At 40.1% G+C, this 27679-nt stretch overlaps 1 protein-coding gene across 1 annotated transcript; it reads right to left on the reverse strand.

Moving 5' to 3' along the window:
* Window positions 1–583: 583 nt before the first annotated feature.
* LOC6603574 (39S ribosomal protein L3, mitochondrial) lies at window positions 584–27679 on the reverse strand. The gene is made up of 4 exons (XM_002028517.2): window positions 27630–27679; window positions 27469–27571; window positions 26864–27408; window positions 584–1067 (listed from the first exon to the last, which is right to left on the reverse strand). The coding sequence occupies exons 1-4, from the start codon at window positions 27665–27667 to the stop codon at window positions 647–649; spliced, it is 1107 nt and encodes a 368-aa protein (XP_002028553.1). The 5' UTR covers window positions 27668–27679; the 3' UTR covers window positions 584–646.

Consider the following 27679-nt stretch of genomic DNA (forward strand, 5'->3'; position numbering starts at 1 on the left):
ATATCCACGCTGGCCGCGTTCCTCTGGGCGCTGCCTGCAGCCCAGCTCAAATCGACGCTGCCTGCATCCCTAGAGATTCTCTAACTGGAGGTGGTTGAGTGCCTGTACTCCAGCGCAAATTTCCCTTGCAAGTCCTTGCCTAGGACTGTGAATAAAATATCATGTCGGTGGTCACGCGGAGATGCCTTTAACAGCATCAATCAATCGGCAAGAACAGTTATTGTCGCATGGAGCTGCTGCTGCTTGCCCCTGCTGGTTCTGAGCTGCCGCACCGCTGCTAAGCTGTTTTATTCTATAAAGTACGTCGATACACAACCTAGCAAAATATCGCCAAAAAATTCTTACCGCAGTATGTCCTCCTGCTTTAACCACGAGACAGTGAAACAGTGAAGCTTAAAACCCTGTCGGCACCTCATGGTAGCCGAAAGTATGCCTGTTCGTTTGTAGCTAGAAATTCACCTTTTATCGATATACATTAAATACTAGATCTAAAACTACCCCGCCATATCGGTCAATTATCGTCCGACGACACTTACCATACCCTTTTTACGTTTGGTTTGTTCTTTTTCATGGTTTTATATAGTTTATTTTGTATAACTTTCATTTTATTAGATATAAAGACTTTTTTAATTGATAAAAAATAAAACTAATCACACTTGTATATAATAGTTTCATCCTTAAACTTGTGCATCTGTTCATACCAAATGTCCTCAAAAGTAGTGTCCACCTCACCGCAAAATGTCGGAAATGGCGGAGCTTGCTTCAGCTTCCGCAGGGGCAAAATCGTATCGTATATATATACGAGGCCACCGGTAGGTCCAGGCACTGAGCTACCTTGCACCCACATGACATTGTACTTTGCGTTAGTGCGCCAAATTCGCAGGCCTTTAAGAACACGCCAACGATTACCCATATGACCAGGCATCTTTGTACCAGGCCAGACACGTCCCTTTTCGCCACCACCTCCAATGTTACCGGGACGGCGATGAGTCTTGGTAACGCCATGTGAAGCAGGCATGCCCTTGTAGCCGTGTCGCTTGACTACACCTTGGAAACCGTGGTCCACGCTATAACGAAAAGCCAGACAAATTAAAAGCTATTAGACCATTCATTAAACGAAATATAACTAAAATTCCATTTGAATATTGCAAAGTTAGATAGTACAGAAAAATTCATCAAGAATTTTGCATTTAAAATGTTAAGCAGGTTTTATTTATACATAGTTGGCAATCACAGTGACACGAAGCTATCTCTCAGTTCGCAAATATCGTTTCACAGTTTCGTGGTGTATGAGCAAAACTCTTATTTGGGAGACACATTGAGAAAAGATCAAATTAGTTTTTGCTCAATTCACTCAAGTAAAGACAGATTTTTAGCCTCTTTTGCTACTGTCTTTCACTGGGAAATTTGTCGCGAACAAACGACAAAGGTGTCTTGACTGAAATGTGTTGACTATTGACGCTTAAAGGAATTAGCAAAAATCAGAAACTTTGCAAATCTATACAAATCTTGTGTGTAAAGTGTTGTTAGTGTTGTCGTCTCGACCGGACACAAAAAACATATAACACAAGCGAAGACAGAAAATGTTTTGCTCAGTGAGAGAGCGAGTGTACGTTGTTTTCTGTTTTGTCAGTGACCAGACCGACCACACAGGAAAAAAGTGTTGACCGCTATTTTCGAGCTCTGATCAAAACACTTTTAATTCATAGTTTTTGAATTTCTGATTTGTCTTATTTATTATATTTTGTAATCGTGGAATTAGCCATTTATTGTCATATAAAGTTTCTATGTTGCAAGCTTTGCAATAAATAAACGATGGAGAACGTTGTGAGTTACATAGTCGGTACGGCTCTCCTCCGCCAGACGGCGCTAACATTGAAAGACACGACAAAGAGTGCGTAGCGACAGAAAATTGATTTGTTACTTTTGGCTATAATAATAATCCGATCTGATCAAAATTCGGCAGTCTGGTACATATGGTCATTCTCTATGATTGCGGATGCCACAGATTTTCGTCCTTTGCGGAGCAGAAGTGAGTGGCGCCAATTTTGAAATACACTTGTAACAGTGACATATCGCAGAAGTCTGGATACAAATTGCTCTAGCTCTGGTCTTAGAGCACTAAGCGCTTATAGGGACGAACAGACAGACAGGACTCAATCGACTCGGCCATTGATGCTGACCAACAATATATATACTTTATGGGGTCGGAAACGATTCCTTCTGGACGTTACACAGATCCATGCATCAAGATAGGTAGTTGTTATAGCATTGTGCATTAAGAAGTGAAAAGTTTGACCGAGCTATTACATAGCGAGAGTGAGAAGTAGGAGAACCAACTTCTTGAAATTTTATATAAAGTCTTGATTTTAAGTTTTTTAGGCTGGATAACTCTTTGGTAAACCAAGGAGGTTTTCAAGATCTAATCGGACAAGAAAGGGGGACACAAGAATCGAAAAATGCGCCAAGAGCATTGTAAAAAATGTTTGTGCCTTTTATGACATCAGTGCACAAGTACAAAGCGGACCTATCAAAATCCCTAATTAGATTATTAAGCTTCTAAAATTTGGCTTTACGAAAGCAACGGAAACGTTCAGGTGGCCTACTCGACCGATCCAATACAGTTGGTCCTATATCTAGCGACACTTCGAAAGTTGGATGGTAGGCGTCTTCAAGTATAGTGAGCGGAAGGACTCGGGTTAAAAACACTAAGGTCGGATCCGATACAAAGCACAGATCAAGCAATCGACCCAAGGATTTTTTCACAAGGTTGACTTGAGACAGGGACAGGTCAAGCAAGCCGTCAACAAAGTCATGTCGTGATATGGACACTAGGTTACTAGACTCGTTTACCAAACAGTTCCTGGCAAATTGAAGTCACCAAGAACTATCATACGATCTTTATCTGATAGCGAGGAAGAAACAGCAGTTAAAGCGGACAAATGCTGCTCATAAATAGAGATAATTTCCAGTTCCGGTTGAACTTGGACTGTGAAGTGTTCCGACGTGAAGACAGAGTCCACTGGAATCAGAACATCTCGTGCACGTCGAGAAAAACTGTCCTCGGAACTAAGAATGTCCGGCTTTAACCAGGTTTCAGTAAACACAATAACGTGGGAAGCAAATGCAACACTATCCCGGAAAAGAATGCTGAGCTTACTACGTAAGCCTCTAACATTCTGATACGTTACTAAAAGAGAAGTTAGTTTTTTGGAAAGGTGGAAGCAAGACGGGTAGTTGAGGAAGAGGAAGTTGAGGTTAAGGGTGGCACACTGGAAACATTTCTAAGGGTTATGGGGGGCCCATTCTTCTTCTTAGCCTTAAACTCCTTCACCACCAAATGCTCCGGCCAAAATTTGGCGGAGCAAATGGTGTCAAATTGAGTTGGGGAGATGCTTATCTTAAACGAGGCTATCTCCCTGGCATAAGAGAAGTTAAATTTCTCCACCTTTAAACCCACGGCTTTTATTTTGCTTTGAATAAAAGCAATTACATCATTAGATGTGAGGTCAGGGGCCAGCCGTGAAACAAAAACTTGTCGTTTTGGTGGGACTCCCACCAGTGGTTTAGTCACCACAGGCAAAGTACCTGTGGTGGCAATATCCGGAGGTCCGGAACGTCTATTTACTTGTAACAGTGACATATCACAGAGGTCCGGATATAAAATGTCGTTGCTCTAGCTCTTATAGTCTTTGAGCACTAGGCGCTGATAGGGACGGACAGACAGACAGGGCTCAATCGATTCGGCGATTGATGCTGATCAAGAATATATATACTTTATGGGGTAGAAAACGATTCCTTCTGAACGTTACATACATCCATTTTCACCGCAAATCTAATATACTCCTATACTCATTTTGAGTATCGGGTATAAACACTTATAATTTAAAGTCAAGTAGAGAACAAGTGTTTGTGTCGATCTGTCCGTTTTCAGTGTCCATAAACAAAAACAGACAAACTCGATTTGCACAGTCATTTTTGGACTTGATAGAAGTTTGATTGGATTGAACTTGGCGCTTCGTTGGATATCTTTATGTGATGTTATCACACGTTACTGTTGCTATTGATTCTTAGTTCCTGGTGGCCCGCTAGACTACTACATCGATTCGATGTTGCTGTTGTTGCTGGTATTCTTCTAAGCCTTACACGCCTAAGAAGACGGCGTTTCTTACTTAAGTTTAATTAATTGCTCAAAAAAACTCGTCCTGCGACGCGGAAAAAGGAAGGAGAAGCTAGATACGTTATTCCGGAATATGTTAGAATGGCGGAAAAAAAGGCGACGTATCTTTTGGTATCCAAACTGCCGAGCAAGAAAACGAACATGTCGACGAACATGTCTACGACGAAAGAGAGAGAGAAGACTAACGCGGTTTTTGTGGCTTTCGTAAGTACGATAAACGGAAATAATCAAAAAAGGATTGTTAACAAGTATAATGAGGGGCATAAATTTCCACACGTTGTATATATCGATAAAATGAGTGCGAATAATGCCAGAAATGCTATCAATTAGATTGAGCTATCCGATCTGCTCCTTAAACTGGGCATACGTGATATCGAGGAGGTTGCTAGAATAGGCTGTGGCAGATGTAAGATTGTATGCGGGTCGGCAGAGTGCGCCAAAGTGATAGTGGAAAACACTGCTTTCGCTGGACAAGGGTACTCGACCCGAATTTTTTGGCACGTCGTCCAAGAATTAATTTTTGCAATCCCCGGGCACTACTCGGCGGAACGGCTAGCAGAGCTCGTAACCTCGGATATCCCAATTGGGGAGATAGTTTGGATTACAAGAAGAACAGAGCATCGGGGAACGTGTACCTACCGGTAGGGTGAAACTCTGGTTCAGAGGAGAGCAGTTACCAATTTCCAATTTCCAATTTCCACAATAGACCAAGCAGGTATCATGATTCTCCACGGGGAAAAGAAGGCTTTGAAATCTATTACACGGACGGGTCAGTTACAGATGGGCATTCAAGCGCCTCTTTCCTGCACGATAAAAAATGTCTTTTAGATGGCTATTAAACGCACAAAACCCGTTCCTCGTTGTCCGCCGAGCTGCTTGCTATCCAAAATGCACTAGACCATGCTATTTATCGACGGACAGCAGACGGGGCTCTCATTCTGCTGAAGAGCATTCGGGTTAACTTTATCGCCTACAGAATCAGAGAAAACATTCAACAAAATCAACATCTAAGAACTGTAGAGGTTCACTACATTCCCGGTCACGCTAAAATCCCCCAAAACACTTCAGTCGACGCAGCAGCCAAATAAGCCCATAGAAGAGGTAAATACACAGTTAAATGGAACCTTAAAGACGCTATGTGTGAAATACACAGAATTTTAAAAGCAGAATGGAAGAGAGAATACTTCGAGTTTGCTAGCGTCAAAACCCGAGGTTATTGCTCGCTTTTCCCTCAACATCGTCCAAACCGTGGTTCAAACTAAACTTAAAGACATTGACGCTACAAGAGTAAACCGACTACTCCGTGGTAACGCATTTTATAGGCACACACTTGCCAAAAATTAATGTAGTTCCTAGTATAAAAAAAAATGTTTAAAAGTATATGACTATGATATAAAATTCAGTCTTTTTCGCAGCACGCACAGATTCGAGTTAAAATTTCAGTCGCACTTCTTCTTTCGCTCTTCCTTTTGATTTCATTTTCGCGCACGTGTTTCGCTTCTGCTGGACAGCGCCGACTTAAAAGTTTTCCACACACCATGTCCCCCGGGCCATCAATTTCTAGTGAAAACCCGTTTTCCTTACTAGACGATAGCCCAAAAACAAAAACAAAAGCATTACCAAAAACCAAACATAGACATCCCAGAACCACCCGATGTGACAATTGAAAACCCAAAGTACATTACACTCTCTGCAAAGAACTCCGAAAAACCTATAGCTGCATACTCTTGCTTCGCCGCACATAAATCTATAAAATTCATAAGCAAAGAAATTATCTCTATTTCGACACTGCGTGACGGCACGCTACTCTCATCCTGTGAAAAATAATGAAATCGCCGAAAAATTCTTAAACACCGAAAAGCTTATTGGACTATGTGATATCACCTGTAAACTTCATGAATCTCTTAATAACATAAATGGTACCATTTACGCCCCATCTCTAAATAACATTCCGGAAAACGAAATAATAAACGAGCTAGCGTTTTCTCTACATACAACTTTAATAAAACAATCGTAGGCAAATCAACTCCAACTGGTGTAGTCTTAGTCACCTTTAAACTTTACACTCTCTCAAGCAAAATTAACATCTGCAGTTAAAGCCAGGGAATACGTGCCTAATCCAATGAAATGCAAAACATCCCAACTCCCCGGCCATACAGCTAAGTATTGCAAAAATACTACCGTTTGCCCCACCTGCAACTTTCCCCCCCACCCGAACGCAAAATGCACACGCATCCACTGTGCTAACTGCTTTGAGCAACACCCTGCCAACTCCCCAAGCTCTATAGAGCAGAAAGAAATCCTCACAATAAAAACACCAAATAAATGCAGCATATGTCACGTGTATTACAAAAACAACAATCTTTATCTCCCTCTACTTCGTTGTTCAGTTTTGCAGCTGTTACAGCCCCAAAGACAAATGAAAACGCAAAAGAAAACAAACAAAACGTTCAAACCCCGTCTAGTTTTCTCGCGAGTACAGCCCAACGAACGACTTAGAACCAAAACAAACCCGCAAACAAAATCCACAAACTCCGTCTTCATCCCCTAAACCAAAATAAAATATTTAAAACGAGGGGGAATGTTGTGAGTTGATCTTGCGACCGCAACTCTGCATTTATACCCGATACATAGTCAGTATGGTTACATTAAACGACAAAGAGTAAGTGCGAGAGAGACAGAAAATCATTCGGAAAGTGTCGACGGGCGTTGCGTAGCCACTGCAAATTTATTTGTTACTTTTGGCTATAAAAATTATCTGATCTGATCAGATCCAGCTATCTGATAGATATGGTTATTCTCTATGATTGTGCGTTTTTAGTTTTCTCGAATGTGCAATATTGTGGATGCAACAGATTTTCGTCCTTTCTGGGGGCGGAAGGGGGTGGGGCGAAATTCTGAGATATACGTTTTATAGTGAGATCTAACAGAAGTGCGGATACCAAATTTTGTTACTCTAGCCTTAATAGTCTCTGAGATTTGTGGCTGCCCCAGATTTTCGTTCTTTGCGGGGGCGGAAGGGGTTGTGGCGAAATTTGGACACGAAACGGTCAAGGTCCGATATCACAGGAGTGTGGATACCAAATTTGGTTTTTCTGGCTCTTATTGGTTCTGAGATCCTTGAACTCATATTTTGCAATTGGCAAAACCGACAATGAAACCTGTGTGTTAGAGAGAGACAGAGCGAGAGAGAATGAAATTGTTTTCTTGATTCTGGCTATAATAATTTTACGATCTGGTTCAGATTTTGTATTCTAGAAGATATAGTCATCCTCTACGATTCTGCGTTTTCTGTTTTCCAGTATCCTTGAAATTATGGATGCCACAGATTTTCCCCCTTTGTGGGGGCGGAAGTGGGCGTGGCGAAATTTTGAAATATACTTATAACAGTGACATATCACAGAAGTCTCCATACAAAATTTCATTGCTCTAGCTTTTATAGTCTTTAAGCACTAGGCGCTAATAGGGACGGACGGACAGACAGACAGGGCTCAATCGACTCGGCTATTGATGCTGATCAAGAATATATATACTTTATGGGGAAGGAAACGCTTCCTTCTGGACGTTACACACAACAGCTTTTATCACAAATCTAATATACCCCAATACTCATTTTGAGTATCGGGTGTAAAAAAAGCACGACTGAGAATTTCAGTCTTTCCCCTTCCCTATCTCTCGTCCCAACGACAGATTCATCTGCGTTACGTTACTTCGCAGTAACAGCCCAACGCGTTGGGCTCATGTGCTCATGTTTTTGAATATGTTTTTGTGTGTATTAATTTTTGTCGTCCAAAGGTAGAGAATACTTAATTCATTTGCCCGTCTCTTATGGTCAATAACTTTGTGCGAAATTGTGCGAGAAAGTAATGATGTATTATTGTAGTGCGCCGTTTTGCGCCGGTGTGCGCATTTTAATTTATTTGTGGGTGAAGTGGAGTTTACCTATGAAAAGCTGCTCAGTATTTACATTGAATTGGATTTTCGAAGAACTGAAGGCTCAAAAAAAAAGCACGGAGAAAAAGGATGAAATCAATAATAAAGTAAGGAGCTTTTATCTAAAAATCCAAAATTTGGCAAAATGCGGGAGAAGCATTTCTAAATAAAAAGCGTAACTCATGGCTTTTGTCCAAGATGGTTATCAAAGTTGAAATCGAATTTATTGTCATCGAATTCCATGACTTCAACATTAAGATTAGTTGAGTTTGTTCTTAAAGTTGCTTATAGAGCTGGAATGGCAAGTTAGAGATAAAAATGAAAAAAAGGAAATAGCGAAAAAGAAAAAGCTCATACAGGAGAAGATGTGGAGGAATATGGCTCTACATGTCGACAAGCCTAAACAACATGGAAGTGGAAACACCAACGACGGCAATACAATGCATTCTTCTGATTTTTTTTTATCGAGTATCTATCTGACAAAAAGATTGGATGGGAATAAAAAAGACCCATTGCCGAAACTGTTATTGAACTTTTAGAAACACCATGTTTTGAAAATATTTTTTATAACAATAATGCTTTCTTAGAAACTGATACTTATTCTGGTATTTGTGAAAGTGACGAATCGAATTCCGAAAATGAAAATTCATTTTCAATAGAAATAGATGTAGAAGAAGATTAATAATAAATTCGTTGTAACTTAAAAACCTCAAACATTCATCCCCCTCTAAGTATTAAGTTTAAATGTAAAAATATTAATTTGCAAGAATTTTAATAACATATTCCAGCATAATGGACTACGTGTTAAAAATCAATATTAGCGAATCTTTTATTTTATGGGCGTTTGGTGTGGGCGTGGTCGGATCGGTCTAAATTTAAGATATATATATAGTGACATATCCATAATTCCCCACATCCCATACACATTATGTTTATGTACAATTCATCCACACAAGTAACAGGACCCCACTCAAGAATCAATAACTGTTTCTTCCCATACTCCAAGCTAGGGCCCCCCATAATATAAACAATGGACCCCATTGTTTCATCAACATTAGAATCACGCCACTCTCGAGAAATCGATTCTTTAGAATCACGCCACTCATGAGGACCAATCAAAGCTAGACATAAAACCAAGGAGTATCACATTCCTAGCTCCGTCATGTAATGCAACACCGATCGCCAGCAGTGGATGCCTTTCATCAAAGCCGACGCATCCCCAAATATCGATCCAGGCACGTACGCCACCGACACGAAGATGCAGCCGAGTAAAGCAACGCCCGAAGCCAGAGTCGGGAGTTCCAAGAGAAGGGCTCATGGAAACTAGCCAGCAGCAGAGAGATCAGTTCCGTTTGAGACAAGCAGACCCAAAGTCAAGTCGGGGAATTCATTTAAATCTTGTGACATAAAGATATTTAAGTTGTAAAATAAGTCTTTTTTAAAAAACTTAAAATCGAGTTGCGGATATTTAACTATATATATATAAACGTCGATAATATTTTGTGTAAAAAATTTGAAGTCTCTAGCTTTATTATTTTAATTTACGTCAAAAAATGGGATCGCTGGCCCACTGTGCAACCGGCGAATTAAAACCAAAAGAAACTCACGAAAAATACACTGGAAAAAATAGAAAGCCCTATCAATACAATACAATTTCAAATACAGAACCTAAGTGTAGCACATATCAGGAAATGGAAGAAGATGACTTCTAATCAGTCCTCGCAAATAACGGTTGACACTTGCGGCGTGTCTGATAAAAACCTCTCATTTACGGACACATTCAGAAAAGGGACAGAAAAGACCCAATCAAATCTGTTTTTGCTCAACTCGCTCTTCGCTCAAGCAAAGACTGATTTTTTCACTTTTAATTTGTTCCTGTTTTTCACTGAGCATCTTGTCGCGAGCGAACGAAAAAGTTTCTTTTGCGTATGTATGCGTGTTTGTACATATGGCAACGATCAATCATGGCCTTTGTGAATTGTATGCGGTTTGACTATTGGAGCTTAAAATTAATCGAGAAAAGCAAAATAAAAATTTTCGTTTGCCAATTTTGCAAATAAATATACATATTACAATACAATAGCCCAAAAGATGCGGAAAACATGAATAAATAAACATAAAAAAAACTAAAAACATCTGATCATCTAAAGACACTTTTCCTGTGTTTCTCTAAGTTTTTATTGTGAGACACGATCGTGTGTCGGCTCAACCAAAAACTAGAAACACATAACACAAGCGAAGAAATAAAAAGTGTTCTGCTCAGTGAGAGACCGTGTCTTCGTGGTCTTTTCCTGTTTCTTCAGTGACGAGACAGCAAAGGGAAAAAGTGACCTTTGATTGCGAGCTATGCTTCTAATCCGCTTCTCACCCTTTTGCATATATACATATTACCAATCATTAATTTTTAATGGCTATTAAAATAGTTCAATGGAATATGAATCAATGTATCCAAGAGACGCATTTACCGCATAACTCCAAGCATATAATCTACCCAAAATCGTACAAGGGATACTTTAAAAACCACGAAAACATAACTACAGCAAAGCAAGGGATTGACATTTCCGCATAATCAAATCACTATTAACTCCTTTATCCTCTGCAACGCATTGCAGCTAGATTTAAATCCAAAAATCTCAATCAAGTCAAGTGTTATATTCCTCCTAGTCAGATATTCGCGGGAGGCGAACTTCTAGCCCTCTCCACCAATATCTCGACACCTCTTATCCTTTCTGGAGACCTAAACTCTTGGAGCCCACTATGGGGTAAAGCTAGAGCGAACTCCCGTGGAAAAACAAAATTTGAAAACTTTCTTTGTAAAGCAAATTTTACCATCCTAAATGATGGGTCACCCACCCACCTTTCTACACACAATTCGTTCACGCACGTGGATCTGACAAAAACATCATCCCAGATCATTGATCATTTACCCTCCCCATATCTTCTACCAAAAAAATCTGGGCCGACGTCAAAACTCTAACTGGCATACCTAGACCTCCTCTAAAAACCCTGTTAATAGAGGTAAACCTAAATAATCAGCCAGGCTCCGTTTTTCACATTCACAAAAGTTTTCCGATTTACTTTTGAAATCACATAAATTGGGACTCTCTTTTTCCCATTCCGCAAGATTTCATCGTTTTCAAAACGAAAACATTTTCGTTGACGAAATGAAAAGTAAACGGCTTTTTATACAACAAAACGAACCTTAATTGCAAAAGGAAAAAAATAGATGACTTATTGATGCATTAACATAAACTTGATACCTATATCAGGGTAATTTAACTTGTGCTTTCTTTATAAATAATTTTATTTTAACCCAACCTAAAATTTGGCTCGGAAAAAACTGGCCACAGCAACAACAAATTTCGTTTTGGTGTGAGCAGCTGACGCATTCCGATTTGGTTATCGGAACGTTGGCAATTAATACATTTTTGCGTATAACAGCACAAATGTGCATGTAACAGCTCAGACTGTGCCTGTAACATGCGCTTAACAGAACATCTGGGTGAGCACAGCTGTTTCCCGCACAATTTAATTCGGACTTCAAAATGTAACATATCGATAAAAAAAACGAGGGGGAACGTTGTGAGTTGCTGCGGACACCGCAACTCTACAGTTATACCCGATACTAAGTCAGTATGGCTCTCCTCCGGCAGACGCCGCTAATATTAAACGACACGACAAAGAGTGCGTGCGAGAGAGATAGAAAATCAGTCTGAGCGTGACGTCACGCGCTGCGTAGCCACTGCAAATTGATTTGGTTCCTTTGGCTATAAAAATGATCTGATCTGATCCAGATTCAGCAACCGGATAGATATGGTCATTCTCTATGATTCTGCGTTTTTAGTTTACTCGAATCTGCCATATTGTGGATGCAACAGATTTTCGTCCTTTGTGTGGGCGGAAGGGGGTGGGGCGAAATTTTGAGATATACGTTTTATAGTGAGATCTAACAGAAGTGCGGATACCAAATTTGGTTACTCTAGCTTTAATAGTCTCTGAGATTTGTGGATATCCCCAGATTTGCATCCTTTGCGGGGGCGGAAGGGGGTGTGGCGAAATTTTGAAACAAACTCGTCTCGGTCCGATATATTAGGAGTGTGGATACCAAATATGGTTGCTCTAGCTTTTATAGTCTCTGAGATCTAGGCGCTAATGTTTTACTCTAAGCAAAGCCGCCTATGCTACCTGTGTGTTAGAGAGAGACAGGGCGAGAAAAAATGAAATTATTTTCCTGATGCTGGCTATAATAATAATATGGCTCAATCGACTCGGCTATTGATGCTGATCAAGAATATATATACTTTATGGGGTTGGAAACGATTTCTTCTGGACGTTACACACATCCACTTTTACCACAAATCTAATATACCCCAATACTCATTTTGAGTATCGGGTATAAATATGTGAAAAATGGAACACCTTAAAACGAAAACGAAACGTTTTGGCTGAAAACGTAATCCGCAAAAGTAAATGAAAAACGGAGCCTGCCTGAATAGGTAAACCTATTACCACATCCAAGGATATTGCTGAAACACTAGCCACCCACTGATCCAATTATTCCAAAGACCACAACTTCTCTGTAGACTATTTCAGCCGTGCTATGGTATATACACCCACTACATTATTAGCCTCAGCCAGATACCTGGACCCCCATATTACATTTATCAAATTCGAGGCTTCCTTAACCCAAACGAGGGGAAAAACCTCAGGAGTAGATAGGATATCATATCCAACTCTAAAGAATTTACCTAAACATGTTAAGCAGGGACTCATTAACATCTATAACTGCATTTTAAACAACGGGATCTACCCCCACACTTGGTCAGTAGCATCTGTTGTACCTGTTCCTAAGCCAAAAAAACCTACGCATGAAATTGATAGTTATAAGCCAATCTCATTGCTGCTTTGCTCAAGCAAACTCTTTGAACAAATTTTAGCACGCAGACTTACAATGGCGAGCACGTGTGGATACATGTTTATCACTTTTCACTTTAAGCGCCTGTAAAATCTTTAAAAATCAATCAATCCTTGTGATTTTTATACCCGATACTCAAAATGAGTATTGGGGTATATTAGATTTGTGGTAAAAGTGTATGTGTAACGTCCAGAAGGAATCGTTTCCGACCTCATAAAGTATATATATTCTTGATCAGCATCAATAGCTGAGTCGATTGAGCCATGTCTGTCTGTCCGTCTGTCCGTCCGTCCGTCTGTCCGTCCCCTTCAGCGCCTAATGCTCAAAGACTATAAGAGCTAGAGCAACGATGTTTTGGATCCAGACTTCTGTGATATGTCACTGCTCCAAAAATATTTCAAAACTTTGCCCCGCCCACTTCCGCCCCCACAAAGGACGAAAATCTGTGGCATCCACAATTTCGACGATACGAGAAAACTAAAAACGCAGAATCGTAGAAGATGACTATATCTTCTAGAGTGCAAAATCTGAACCAGATCGTATTAGTATTATAGCCAGAATCAAGAAAACAATTTCATTCTCTCTCGCTCTGTCTCTCTCTAACACACAGGTTTCATGGTCGGTTTTGCCAATTGCAAAATATGAGTTCAAGGATCTCAGAACCCATAAGAGCTAGAGCAACCAAATTTGGTATCCACACTCCTGTGATATCGGACCTTGACCGTTTCGTGTCCAAATTTCGCCACAACCCCTTCCGCCCCCGCAAAGAACGAAAATCTGGGGCAGCCACAAATCTCAGAGACTATTAAGGCTAGAGTAACAAAATTTGGTACACACACTCCTTTAAGATGTTACTATAAAACGTATATCTCAGAATTTCGCCCCACCCCCATCCGCCCCCACAAAGGACGAAAGTCTGTTGCATCCACAATATTGCAGATTCGAGAAAACTAAAAACGCAGAATCATAGAGAATGACTATATCTATCCGGTTGCTGAATTTGGATCAGATCAGATAATTTTTGTAGCCAAAAGGAACAAATCAATTTGCATTGGCTATGCAGCGCCCGACGTCACGCTCAGACTGATTTTCTGTCTCTCTCGCACACACTCTTTGTCGTGTCGCTTAATATTAGCGCCATCTGCCGGAGGAGAGCCATACTGAGTTAGTATCGGGTATAACTGTAGAGTTGCGGTGTCCGCAGCAACTCACAACGTTCCCCCTTGTTTTTTTAAAGATTCATTAATTTATTGAGAATGAAAAAAGACAACAATTTCAATTCAAAGAGATCCTTCTCCTTAAGAGGTTTTAATTTGTTCAAAAAATGAGCATGTATCCACTTTTGCACGTTTCAAATTTTTTTACTTTAATAATTTTTTAAAAATATTTGTTCCAAAGGGCCTTAGCTTTTATCATATTCCGAATAAGTATTGGCATACTCTCGACTAAATTTAGTAGGTGCTGGCAAGGTATCATGCGCCACTCCGACCTCACGCGCTCTCAAAGACTCACCCAATCCCTTCCCTTTGGTGCAGACTCGTACTTTTCCAATGTTTTTTAAACAGAGCCCATCGATTTTTAATGGGATTTAGATCTGTACTATTCAGCGGGCCACTGGATTAAGTGAAAACTCGAATTATTGGGACGATTTTTCACGAATTTAGCCGTGTGCGTCGGGCTACCGTCTGGCTGGAAAGTGATCTCGGAGTCACATTTCTCTATAAAATTTGACAAAATGGGTTCCTAAATACTAAGATAATATTCTTTCTTCGTTATTCCATCGATTTGAACCAATTGGAGAACGTTCCTCCAACAGCCGATAGTGCTTTTCCTTTTTTCATTTTCATCATTTTTTCGTTTTCATCTTTGAAAACAGCCAGATTCTCTTTAGACAGCTGCTCATTAATATAAAACGCAGCCTGCGAGTCGAATTCCATTAGGTCCAGTGATAGCAGTTTTTTCGATTCCCTGCGATAGTTGCCAACAGCTCGCAACAACGCCGCCTTCTCTCTCACACTCTCTAGTCGCAGGATTATCACTGGATCAACAGCTGTTCCGTGAGTTTTCTGGCGGATCCTAAAGATGTCTTTCACCCTTGGGAGGGGTGTTAGGTTAAGGGCAAAGCACATCTTGTTGAATCGGACCTTCAACATTTCACCTTCTTCACAGGGTATTCCATGAATACGGAGATCACACGCAATGATCTCTTAGATCTCTAACTTGCGTATTTCTTGCATATCATGTACCTCATTTTTGAGCTTGATAATTTGCCATTTCGTGGATTACCTCACCCGCCTTTTCCAATTGCTGGACACGTTCAGTAAGTTTCTTCACATCTACTGCCATACCAAGAATTTGATTGGTCATAGCTGTGAACTTTTCCTCTATGGCCTGCAATACACCCTCAGACTTTAACGTATTTGCCGTGATTCTGGTATTTCCTCAGAACTCTTCGAGCCCTTGAGATCAGTTCCAGATTTTTCTCGCAGACGTTTTGAAACTGGAGCCATGTTCAAAACGTTTTTCCGTTACGGTGCTGCTTGAAATACTGCTTGATATACTGCTTTGCCGACTCTTTACAATGCGTTGCCAATCACTTTGCTGTCTGCACTGCTTGCAACCTTTTATAGGGTATGGCTACGTTATTCTCTCAGTGACTCCGAAAGATCAAATGCTGGTTTACTGAGAGCGGTTCAGAACAATAACAAATATTCTTCTTCCACAGCACAACCAATAACAAATATTTTTCCACTGTATTTTATGAAAATTGGCGTTGTAGCGTTAACTTCAATTATTTCCACCGTCAATTGTTGTTTTTCAATGCGGACACAGTTTATGATGTAAACAAAACACTCTGTTTAATAAATAATAGTGTATCACTTGAGTTTTTCACGATTTTGTTCCTCTGTATGTTGTACACGACTTGCTTGCTTGGCGCCTGAGTTAGTTGTTCGAGAGAGACAGAAAATCAGTCTGAGCGTGACGTCGGGCGCTGCGTAGCCAGTGAAAATTGATTTGCTCCTTTTGCTATAAAAATTATCTGATCTGATCCAGATTCAGCAATCTGATAGATATCGTCATTATCTATGATTCTGCGCTTTTAGTTTTCTCGAATCTGCAATATTGTGGATGCAACAGACTTTCGTCCTTTGTGGGGGCGGATGGGGGTGGGGCGAAATTCTGAGATATACGTTTTATAGTGACATCTTAAAGGAGTGTGTGTACCAAATTTTGTTACTCTAGCCTTAATAGTCTCTGAGATTTGTGGCTGCCCCAGACGGACAGACAGGGCTCAATCCACTTGGCTATTGACGCTGATCAAGAATATATATATTTTATTGGGTCGGAAACGATTTCTTCTGGACGTTACACACATCCACTTTTACCACAAATCTAATATACCTCAATTCTCATTTTGAGTATCGGGTATAATTAGGCATGCATTCAAAATACAAAGCCCACTACAATTACTAATTACTAGAAAGATGTGTAAGGATTAGTAATTTAATAAGAGAAAGAGAATTAGTGGTGGATATGATATGGTAGAGGGAATTATAATCCGAGCATAAGACCCTAAACGGTTCATGCAAGGAATAATTCGATCTACAAAACAACGGTATAAAATTTCTAGTAAGTCTGATAGGAATCGTGAAGTTTATGCGCCTCAACAGGTCAGGGCTGTCTATGTCACCTCTGATCAAGTTGTGCATAAAAATCACACCAAATATTTGTATACGGTTAACTAAGGATGGGAGGTTTACTAATAGCAGTAACAAGAGTAAGATGGGAGTCTCACACCTTCATCCCAGTTAAGGCCCCGCAGAGCAAAGAGTAAAAAGTTTTTCTGTACTGATTCTATACGGTCCTGGTGTACTTTGTACTGAGGGCACCATACAGACGAGCCGTATTCTAAGATCGGACGAACAAGCGAGGTATAGAGAGTCTTTGTTTTATAGGGGTCGTCAAATTCCATTGACCACCAAGAATAAAGGGCGTAAATGGCTGCCCTGTGGTACTCCCGAAGAAACCTTTACTGGTGAAGAGAGGGAGTTTTTGAAGAGGACTCTTTGAAACCTGGAACAAAGATAGCTAGACATCCATCTCAGGAGGTTGTGCGGAAACCCTAAAAGGTCAAGTTTATGCGCTAGAAGGAAGTGGTTTACAGAGTCGAATGATTTACTAAAGTCGGTGTAAGTAACATCCGTCTGTAAGTTACTTTGAAAGCCTTTAATAATGAATGAGGTAAACTCTAACAAGTTCGTGGTGGTTGATCGCCGCCTTATAAATCCCTGCTGAGTGGGATATATAAGTGACTTGACCATCTCAAACATTTTGGGAATGGCTGATAACTTTGCTATACCTCTATAATTCTTTGCTTCAGACTTGATACCCTTTTTATGGGGAGGAATAATAAACAATTCCTTCCAGATCGGGGGGAAGCAAGAAGATTCAATGGACAGGGTGAATAGTTTAAGCAAGGGTCCATACAGTGCCTCGGCGCAGTACCTGAGTACACAACCTGGAACCCTGTCTGGACCCGGTGAAAACACCGGCTTAACTAGTCGAAGATAATGAAGTAAAGAACATTCATTTAACAAAGAACTGAAAATGCCGTTCGACCTCGGTAATCCGTATGGGTACGGTTGACTAGAGCAGCTTTCCTCAGAATAGGTGGCTTGGAAAAACTGGGCAAAAAGATCGGCAATTGCCTGATCATTATTTGCCGACGTATTACAGGATGATAGCGAGGATGGGTGTGCGGACATTCTACGCTTACTGTTTACGAAGGTGTAAAACTGTTTAGGGTCCTGAGAAAAACGTATCCTGCATCGAGATAGGTAGTTCTTATAGCCTTGAGCATTAAGAAGTGAAAAGTTTGACCGTGCTATTACATAGCGAGAGTGAGAAGTAGGAGAACCAACTTCTTGAAATTTTGTATAAAGTCTTGATTTTATGTTTTTTAGGCTGGATAACTCTTTGGTAAACAAAGGAGGTATTCAAGATCTAATCGGACAAGAAAGGGGGACACAAGAATCGAAAAATGCGCCAGGAGCATTGTAAAAAATGTTTGTGCCTTTTATGACATCAGTGCACAAGTACAAAGCGGACCAATCAAAATCCCTAATTAGATTATTAAGCTTCTAAAATTTGGCTTTACGAAAGCAACGGAAACGTTCAGGTGGCCTACTCGACCGATCCAATACAGTTGGTCCTATATCTAGCGACACTTCGAAAGTTGGATGGTAGGCGTCTTCAGGTATAGTGAGCGGAAGGGCTCGGGTTAACAACACTAAGGTCGGATCCGATACAAAGCACAGATCAAGCAATCGACCCAAGGAATTTTGCACATGGTTGACTTGCGACAGGGATAGGACAAGCAAGCCGTCAACAAAGTCATGTCGTGATATGGGCAATAGGTTACTAGACTCGTTTAGATCTTTATGAACCTGGACTGTGAAGTGTTCCGACGTGAAGATAGAGTCCACTGCAATCAGAACCCCTCGTGCACGTCGAGACGAACGGTCCTTTCTAAAAGTTGTGTACCGACCTGCCAAAACCTCGGAACTAAGAATGTCCGGCTTTAACCAGGTTTCAGTAAATACAATAACGTGGGAAGCAAATGCAACACTATCCCGGAAAAGAATGCTGAGTTACTATGTACTTACATTCTGATAGGTTACTGAAAGAGAAGTTAGTTTTTTGGAAGGGTGGAAATAGGACGCGAAGATGAGAAAGATGAGGATGGCACATTGGGATGATTTGTAAGAGTTAAGGGGGCCTTCTTCTTCTTAGCCTTGAACTCCTTCACCACCAAATGCTCTGCCCAAAATTTTGCAGAGCAAATGGTGTTAAAATCAGTTGGGGAGACACTTATTTTGAATAAAGCTATCTCCCTGGCATAAGAGAACTGCTCTATTACCAGAGCATTGCGCAGCGTTGTATGGTTGAGGGTACCTTGTGTTTACGTTTGGCATTTATGTCACTCATGAAATATTTGTTGAGTAGCCGGTTAGCTGACGACGAGAATTTTGGCAGCAGCCTGATTGTGGATTCGTACAACCTATGTTTGATGGACGGAAGGTCAGCTTCTGCTAAAGAGCATTATATTGGAGACTGGGGAATTCGTTTAAGCTGCGACGCACGTAATTATTATATGGTGTTTGGATTTTTTTTAAATTTGTATTTGCGCATTTGTGATATATAATAACGCATTAACATGGACGTTTGAACATTTTGAGTTTAAAAATCTAATGATGCTAAGTGTTAAGTTTGGATTTTAATTGTAATCTGAATTGTAGTCAAAAATTCTAATTCCAAGAATTTTCAAGTGTTCTACAGATTGAATTGTCGTGTTTTGAAAATTAAGATCATTGTTTCTCGCCGTGCAGCGATGTTTTCTGCAAAGATGCAGTATTTTACATTTTTTGTGGAGAGTTTGGCACCCGACAAAATTCCCCACTCCTGAATATCTTTAAGTATTTTTTTAAAACAAATATGTACGTTTGTGTTTTTATACCCGATACTCAAAATGAGTATTGGGGTATATTAGATTTGTGGTAAAAGTGGATGTGTGTAACGTCCAGAAGGAATCGTTTCCGACCCCATAAAGTATATATATTCTTGATCAGCATCAATAGCCGAGTTAATTGAGCCATGTCTGTCTGTCCGTCTGTCCGTCCGTCCGTCTGTCCGTCCGCTTCAGCGCCTAGTGCTCAAAGACTATAAGAGCTAGAGCAACGATGTTTTGGATCCAGACTTCTGTGATATGTCACTGCTACAGGAATATTTCAAAACTGTGCCCCGCCCACTTCCGCCCCCACAAAGGGCGAAAGTCTGTGGCATCCACAATTTCGACGATACGAAAAAACTAAGAACGCAGAATCGTAGAATATACGATTCTAGAGTGCAAAATCTGAACCAGATCGTATAATTATTATAGCCAGAATCAAGAAAACAATTTCATTCTTTCTCGCTCTGTCTCTCTCTAACACACAGGTTTCATGGTCGGTTTTGCCAATTGTAAAATGTGAGTTAAAGGATCTCCGGGACTATAAGAGCTAGAGCAACCAAATTTGTTATCCACACTCCTGTGATATCGGACCTTGACCGTTTTGTGTCAAAATTTTGCCACACCCCCTTCCGCCCCCGTAAAAGAAGAAATCTGGGGCATCCAAAAATCTCAGAGACTATTAACGCTAGAGTAACCAAATTAAGTATCAGCACTTCTGTTAGATCTCACTATAAAACGTACACTACTGGCCAAAATAATAAGTACATCGGTGTCGTGCTAGTTTGTTATGGAATAGCTCGAATGTTTGTAAGTGTATGGATGCCAATTGTTTATATTTGGAAAGGTTACAGTCTTGCCAATTATTTAAATCAAAAATTAAAGTGGGGAACCATCTTAATAAAATTCTATTCATACATTTTTGCAGAATGGGCATTTTTGGTCTGGCCAAAATAATAAGTACACTGGTGTTATTTATATATTTGAAAGGATTGGATAAGGATTTGGTCAAAGGATTGTTGTTTTTTATTGAGTTCCTTCATATTTAAGTACATGAGAGTCAAAAAAAATTCTTTAGATAGGCCGTACTCCTGAAGAAAGGAAGTTTTCCATAAGTCTTCAAAAAGAAAGGAAAATTCTCCGGGAAAATGGCGAAAAGTCTTGGACGATCGGCATTTTTGGTTCAGAATACTTTCAAATCTAAAGTGCTTATTGAAAATCGAGGATGGAAGAAGAAATCTTTACAAACAACGGACACCCGCATCATCAGTCTTGCAAAAAAGGATCAGTTCATGTCTTCCAAGGCCAAATACGCTCAAATTGGGAAAGAAAAATCAGGTCTGATGGTTCGTCGGAGACTTCAATATATAGACCTAACAGCACGTATAGTCCGAAAAGTTACCTTACTCCGAGTAAAAATTTTGAAGATGAAGCAAAAACTCGTTGAAAATCATTTGGCATGGTCTGGGTCAGATGGGTCTTAGAAGTGGAATAATATATTATTGAGAGACGAAACAAAAATAAATCCTTTTGATAATGACTCCAGAAGATGTATACAAGGACCCAAAGGCAAAGAATTCGACTTCCGGTACACAAAGAAAACGGTTAAGAACGGAGGCTGATGTATAGGTATCTGAGGATATTTTTCTTGGCATGGCGTTGAGCCGGTACATCACACAACTAATCATGTGATCCAATTCGGGTACAAAAACATATTGACAGTTATTATACAATCTTAAGCTGAGGAAAACATGCCCTTGAGATGGGTCTTTCTACCGGAAAATTACCCAAAGCACACCTCAAAGGTGGTGAAGGCTTGGTTTACGGGAAAAAATGTAAACGTTATGGCTTGGCTAATTCAGTCTCCTGACTTAAACTCATTTTAAAACCTTTGGGGTGACTTAAAACGTCGAATTAGTAAAAATTATTTTCGAAAAGAAAAAGAATTGTGGAGAATTTGTGCAAAAAACGTGGTGTGAGAATCCAGTGGAGACTTGCCCCAAACTTATTGCTAGTATGCCAAGAAGGATGGCCGAAATCATCCAAAATAAGTGTGGCTATATAGGATACTATTAAAAGATTATAAATTATAAGAAAAAAGTGTAAACATTTTGATACGCTTTTAGTTTTTCGCTTTGGAGAATTGCTGTACTTATTATTTTGGCCAGCCCTTATTTATGGGGCTGTCATTGGGTGCCAAGTCAGGACTGTAGGGAGGATGAGTCATCAATTCGACGTTTTGACTGCTTAAAAATTCACCTGTTTGTCGAGATGTGTGCGAGCTCGCATTGTCATGATGGAGAATGATTCGTGCTCGGCAGTTGGTTTTGCGAATTTCTCCGGAGACCTCCGGCTAACAAATGGTCGTGTACCACTCAGAATTGACAGTCCTACGTTTCTCTAGCGGAACAGTGGCCACATGACCCATTCTCCCGAAGAAACAGGCGACCATTTGCTTCGAAGTGCTTCGTGCTCGAACAACTTTTGTTGGATTTTGCTCATCTTGAAACACCCACACGGTCGATTGCTGTTTAGTTTCCGGCTCATACGCATATATCCATGATTCATCACCTGTCACGATTTTATAAACATCTTTTGAAGCACCTCGGTCGAACTTTTTAAGCATTTCCTTACTCCAATCGACGCGAGCCTTTTTTTGAGCGATTGATAAGTTATGGGGTATCCAACGAGAGCAAACCTTTTTTACAACTAAGTGTTCATGTAAAATGGAATGTATTGAAGTGGAACTAATGTGCAAGGATGCCTCTATCTCACGATATGTCACATGTCGATCTTGCACTATCAGTTCACGCACACCATCGATGTTTTGTGGCACAACAACCGATTTTGGGCGACCTTCACGGGATTCGTCAGCGACTGAACTACGACCACTATTAAACTCTGCAAGACAGCGATAAACTGTCGTTTTTGATGGTGCTTTCTCGGCATATAAAGCACTAAGTTCATCAACACATTCTTGTTGGGATAATCCACGTCGAAAGTTGTGAAAAATAATCCAACGAAAACCCTCTCGAGAAATTTCCATTTTTTTGCCAAATTGATTTTTTTAACTGATCGTGAACAAAACAAAAACCAATTGTACATAAAAACGTTGTACGTACATATATGCTAAAAAATGACAAAGTTTATTATGGCGTTGCCAGATTTTACGTATTGGCTTTAGTATTGCCCATTCCCGAAATATAAATAGCAACCCTCGTAAGTGGAGGATCACCAATAATGCAGCCATGCACTTGATTTCCGCTATAGCTGAAGCTTTAGGCCACGAAATCAGTGAATAGGCTATGAATAGGAGAGCAATACAGCGGCTGCGAGAAGATAACAGACAACAATATCTCTGTCGGCAAAATAAAAACGAGGGGGAACGTTGTGAGTTGCTGCGGACACCGCAACTCTACGGTTATACCCGATACTAAGTCAGTATGGCTCTCCTCCGGCAGACGCCGCTAATATTAAACGACACGACAAAGAGTGCGTGCGAGAGAGACAGAAAATCAGTCTGAGCGTGACGTCGGGCGCTGCGTAGCCACTGCAAATTGATTTGTTCCTTTTGGCTATAAAAATGATCTGATCTGATCCAGATTCAGCAACCTGATAGATATGGTCATTATTTTGTTTTTAGTTTTTAGTTTTCTCGAATGTGCAGTATTGTGGATGCAACAGATTTTCGTCATTTGTGGTGGCAGAAGGGGGTGGGGCGAAATTTTGAGATATACGTTTTATAGTGAAATTTGACAGGAGTGCGGATACCAAATTTGGTTACTCTAGCCTTAATAGTCTCTGAGATTTGTGGATATCCCCAGATTTTCGTCCTTTGCGGGGGCGGAAGGGGGTGTGGCGAAATTTTGAAACAAACTCGTCAAGGTCCGATATCTTAGGAGTGTGGATACCAAATTTGGTTGCTCTAGCTAAAGCTCGCTAATGTTTTACTCTAAGCAAAGCTGGCTATGCTACGTGTGTGTTAGAGAGAGACAGGGCGAGAAAAAGTGAAACTGTTTTCTTGATGCTGGCTATAATAATAATACGATCCAATTCAGATGCGTCTAAAAGATATGGTCATTCTCTACGATTCTGCGTTTTTGGTGTTCTCGTATCTTTAAAATTGTGGATGCCACAGATTTTCGTCCTTTGTGGGGGCGGAAGTGGGCGGGGCGTGGCTCTTATAGTCTTTGAGCACTAGGCGCTGAAGGGGACGGACGGACGGACGGACGGACAGACAGACAGACAGGGCTCAATCGACTCGGCTATTGATGCTGATCAAGAATATATATACTTTATGGGGTCGGAAACGATTCCTTCTGGACGTTACACACATCCATTTTCACCACAAATCTAATATACCCCCATTCTCATTTTGAGTATCGGGTATAAAAAGGAACCGAGAAAGGCAGTCAAAACAGAGAACTGCAGTATACGGACGCGACTCAAGCGGCAGTAGAAAATTGGCAGAAATAAGCCGTAACCTAAGAACTTAATAATATCTTACATACACAGACCATTTTTTGGTTCTGATTAGCCACTGACACTTTTTCTGTGACCGTTTGATCAAAAATGTCTCTTTAAGTTTTTATTGTGAGACACGATAGTGTGTTCGCTCCCCCGAAAACACGAAACAGAAACCACAAGCGAAGAGACTTGGTCTTTTTCTGTTTTGTCAGTGACCAGACAGCAAAGAAAACGAGGGGGAAGAGTGCGTGCGGGAGAGACAGAAAACGTGTCGTCGGCCGTTGCGTAGCCCTTTCAAATTGATTTGTTGCTTTTATCTATAAAAGTCATACGTTCTAATCCAGATTCAACAATCTGGTAGATTTGGTAATTTTTTATAATTGTGCGTTTTTAGTTTTCTCGTATATTCAATATTGTGGATGCCACAGATTTTCGTCTTTTGTGGGCGCGGAAGGGGTTGGGGCGAAATTTTGAAAATAAACCTAAAGGTCCGATATCGAGAAAACTAAAAACGCACAATCATAGAGAATGACCATATCTATCCGGTTGCTGAGTCTGGATAAGATTGGATCATTTTTTAGACAAAAGGAACAAATCAATTTGCAGTGGCTACGCAGCTCCCGACGTCACGCTCAGACTGATTTTCTGTCTCTCTCGCACGCACTCTTTGTCGTGTCGTTTAATATTAACGGCGTCTGCCGGAGGAGAGCCATACTGACTATGTATCGGGTATAAATGTAGAGTTGCGGTATCCGCAGCAACTCACAACGTTCCCCCTCGTTTTTGATTTTGCGTTTTCGGTTTTCCCGTAGCACTTGTTTCAGTATGATCTTACAGGAGTCTGCACACACAATTTGGTTGCTCTACCTCCAATACAGCCAGCTCCGGTTTTCACAAAAGTTTTTTCGGTTTACTTTTAAAATCACATAAATTGGTGCTCCCGTTTTCACATTCTGCAAGATTTTTCCGTTTTCAAAACCAAAACATTTTCTTTGACGAAATGGAAAGTAAACGCATTTTATACAACGAAACGAACCTTAATTGAAAACAGAAAAAAATAGATGACTTATTGATGCATTAACATAAACTTGACACCTATCAGGGTAATTTATCTTTTGCTTTTTTTATAAATACATTTATTTTAACCCAACCTCAAATTTGGCTCGGAAAAAATTTGCCAGGGCAACAACAATTTTCGTTTTGGTGCAAACAGCAAAAATATGTGAAAACTGGAGAGCCTTACAACCAAAACAAAACATTTTAGCTGAAAACGTAAATGAAAAACGGAGCCTGCCTGATTATTTCGTATTACTATGGTTTGAAGATGATTTACATGGTAGCAGGTTGGTCCTCTACAAATAATTGATGGTATTATGTTCAAAGAGGACTATATTAAACTTCTGCAAGCCCAACTTTTTAATTTTCCGGAGAAATTTATTTATCCCGAATTTAAATAACTTTTTAACAAGATAGGAATCCGTAGCAAATTGCGAACAATTTTCGAGAATGGCTGGCTAATCGAAATTTGAAGTTGATGGAGTGGCCTTCTCAAAGAACCGAACTTAATCCGATTGAAAACTTATGGTCAATCGTGAAACTACGACTTGGGATTGGCCATCTAACCTAAGGGCTCGCGCATACTGTAGCTGAAATCGGAGCTGAAAGCCCAGCTGATTTGAGAGCTTTTTTCACGCAGAATCAGCTGGCAGGTGCGTACATTGTCGGCTGATCTGATTGTTGAAAGCCATTGCCTCCCTTTGTCGATCTCCTTAAGTGGCATCAAAAAGTTATCATTATAATTATTATTATTATATTAATTAATTATTACTTCACAGCCCGTACAGTAGCCAGACGGAAGTTTTCTTCGTTTTTTTTTTTTAAATTCCGTGTATTTCAACCACATTTCCGTTGTGTATTGTATTAATATTGCTTTTATTTTACGAATTATTGTTACATTTTTCAATTATTAACTATTTTGTGTAATAATAAACACTGTAATGTCTTTCGAGCGTTTACTGTACTTGGGGACATAGTATATTATATTTATTATTGACTTATGAAAATGGTAAATAATAAAACTTGTTTGCCCAATTTATCGCCTTCCAGAAATTATAGAAATAAAACTATTATTCAAATATTTGTAATAGTCCCGCATATTTCCCAGCGCTGGGTTAACCGTAATTTCCCTTAACAATGTTTCGCACTTATGAACCAATACACTTGAACAAAATCAGCAATCAGCTTGCTAAAAAAAACAAAATTTCTTAATTGATCAAACTAAGCTGAGCTGATTTCAGCAAGCTTTTTCAGCTTTCAGCTAAGCTCGGTCTGCAATGTGCGCACTTGCACCGGTGCAGTGTGTTTTTTTTTTCAGAGCTTATAAATAAGCTATCAACTCCGCTTTCAGCTCCAATTTCAGCTACAGTGTGCGTGAGCCCTAAGTGATCTCTGAGGACGTGTAGATGCGGAATGCAATCGTATTCCAAAAGATATTCTTGGGAATTTGATAGAGAGCATTCCAACCCGTATTAAAAAAGAAATTTCTAATATGGGTCTATGCACAAAATGCTAATATTATGATTTACTTTAATTTTTATAAAAAGTGAAAAAGTGAGTACATGCGTTTTTTTCGCTTTTTATTTTTCATTCTTTAAAAAATTTGTATTTGTTCATGAAATTATTGTTTATTTGTTAAGAATAGAAGTATTTAAATGGGGGAACAAAATTGGTTTGCTTGGCTTTATTCGTTTGGCTGTTATGGGCGGCGAAACTTTTGCTCCCCGCTGTATATATTTACACATACATATGTATGTATGTATGTCCTATTTATTTCGAACTATTAGTGCTCCGTAATACTCACGTTTTGCCGCGAACATCCACATATTCTCCAACGCGAAAGCGGGAAATATTTAAAGGTGTTCCGGGTGCTAGTGCTCCATCTGGTGAGACCATAAAACGCATGATATTTTTTTTTGGTACGACGCCTGCATCGCGAAATATCCCGCAGTATTCTTTAGTCAGCATGGATGGGTTCGTACTTTCAGCGCCCACGAGGAGACAGCCATACTGGTTCGAATTATGAACACGGCTCAAATTCTTTTGAGGCCGACATTCTTCGTGTGGCATGTACTTAATAACATGGTTATCAGCAATCTGCAACAATGTGGTGCGCACTTTTTTGCCATTTTTAAGCCATAGCGGGTACTGACCAATCTTACGTGCTATTACACCGCAACGCCTAGTGTGCGGGGACCAGGGACGAATGCCATCTTCCGGATCATAGGTCTGGATAAATTTATTGGCATGGGCTTGTATGCTCTTGATAAGCGCTGGAGTACCGTATTTGTCATAAACTAGCTCATTGACAAAATGTTGATTTTCTGCAGTCACAAAATCTTCCGTATTCTTTAAAAGTCAAGAATCAATGTCAAAATGGCTAATAGTAAGTTTTGAGACTTTGCTTACGGTGCGTTCTTTTCGAAGATTCCAGTACGGATTCCTTAAGCGGGGTCGGCTCAAATAGCCCTTACATCGTACTTGTGGACTAGGAACGATACAGCTGCCAAGCCTAATTAAAAGAAATAGGTTAACATATAGAAAAAGATAAATTGACAGATGTTTCCAACCGGAGCCTCGAGAGCTGAAACACAACACTCTGAATCATGTTACTTATATA

The sequence above is a fragment of the Drosophila persimilis genome, unplaced genomic scaffold (assembly GCF_003286085.1).
Source record: "Drosophila persimilis strain 14011-0111.01,24,50 unplaced genomic scaffold, DperRS2 tig00000477-arrow-pilon, whole genome shotgun sequence".
Classification (NCBI taxonomy): Eukaryota; Metazoa; Arthropoda; class Insecta; order Diptera; family Drosophilidae; genus Drosophila; species Drosophila persimilis.

Excerpts from the sequence above, each read along its gene's own strand:
- LOC6603574 (XM_002028517.2), bottom strand. The coding sequence starts at position 27,667 with ATGATTCAGAGTGTTGTGTTTCAGCTCTCGAGGCTCCG. Across the intron at positions 27,572-27,629 it reads TTTCAGCTCTCGAGGCTCCG|GCTTGGCAGCTGTATCGTTC; the intron begins GTTGGAAACATC and ends TCTTTTAATTAG. Across the intron at positions 27,409-27,468 it reads ATCTTCGAAAAGAACGCACC|AATACGGAAGATTTTGTGAC; the intron begins GTAAGCAAAGTC and ends TGACTTTTAAAG.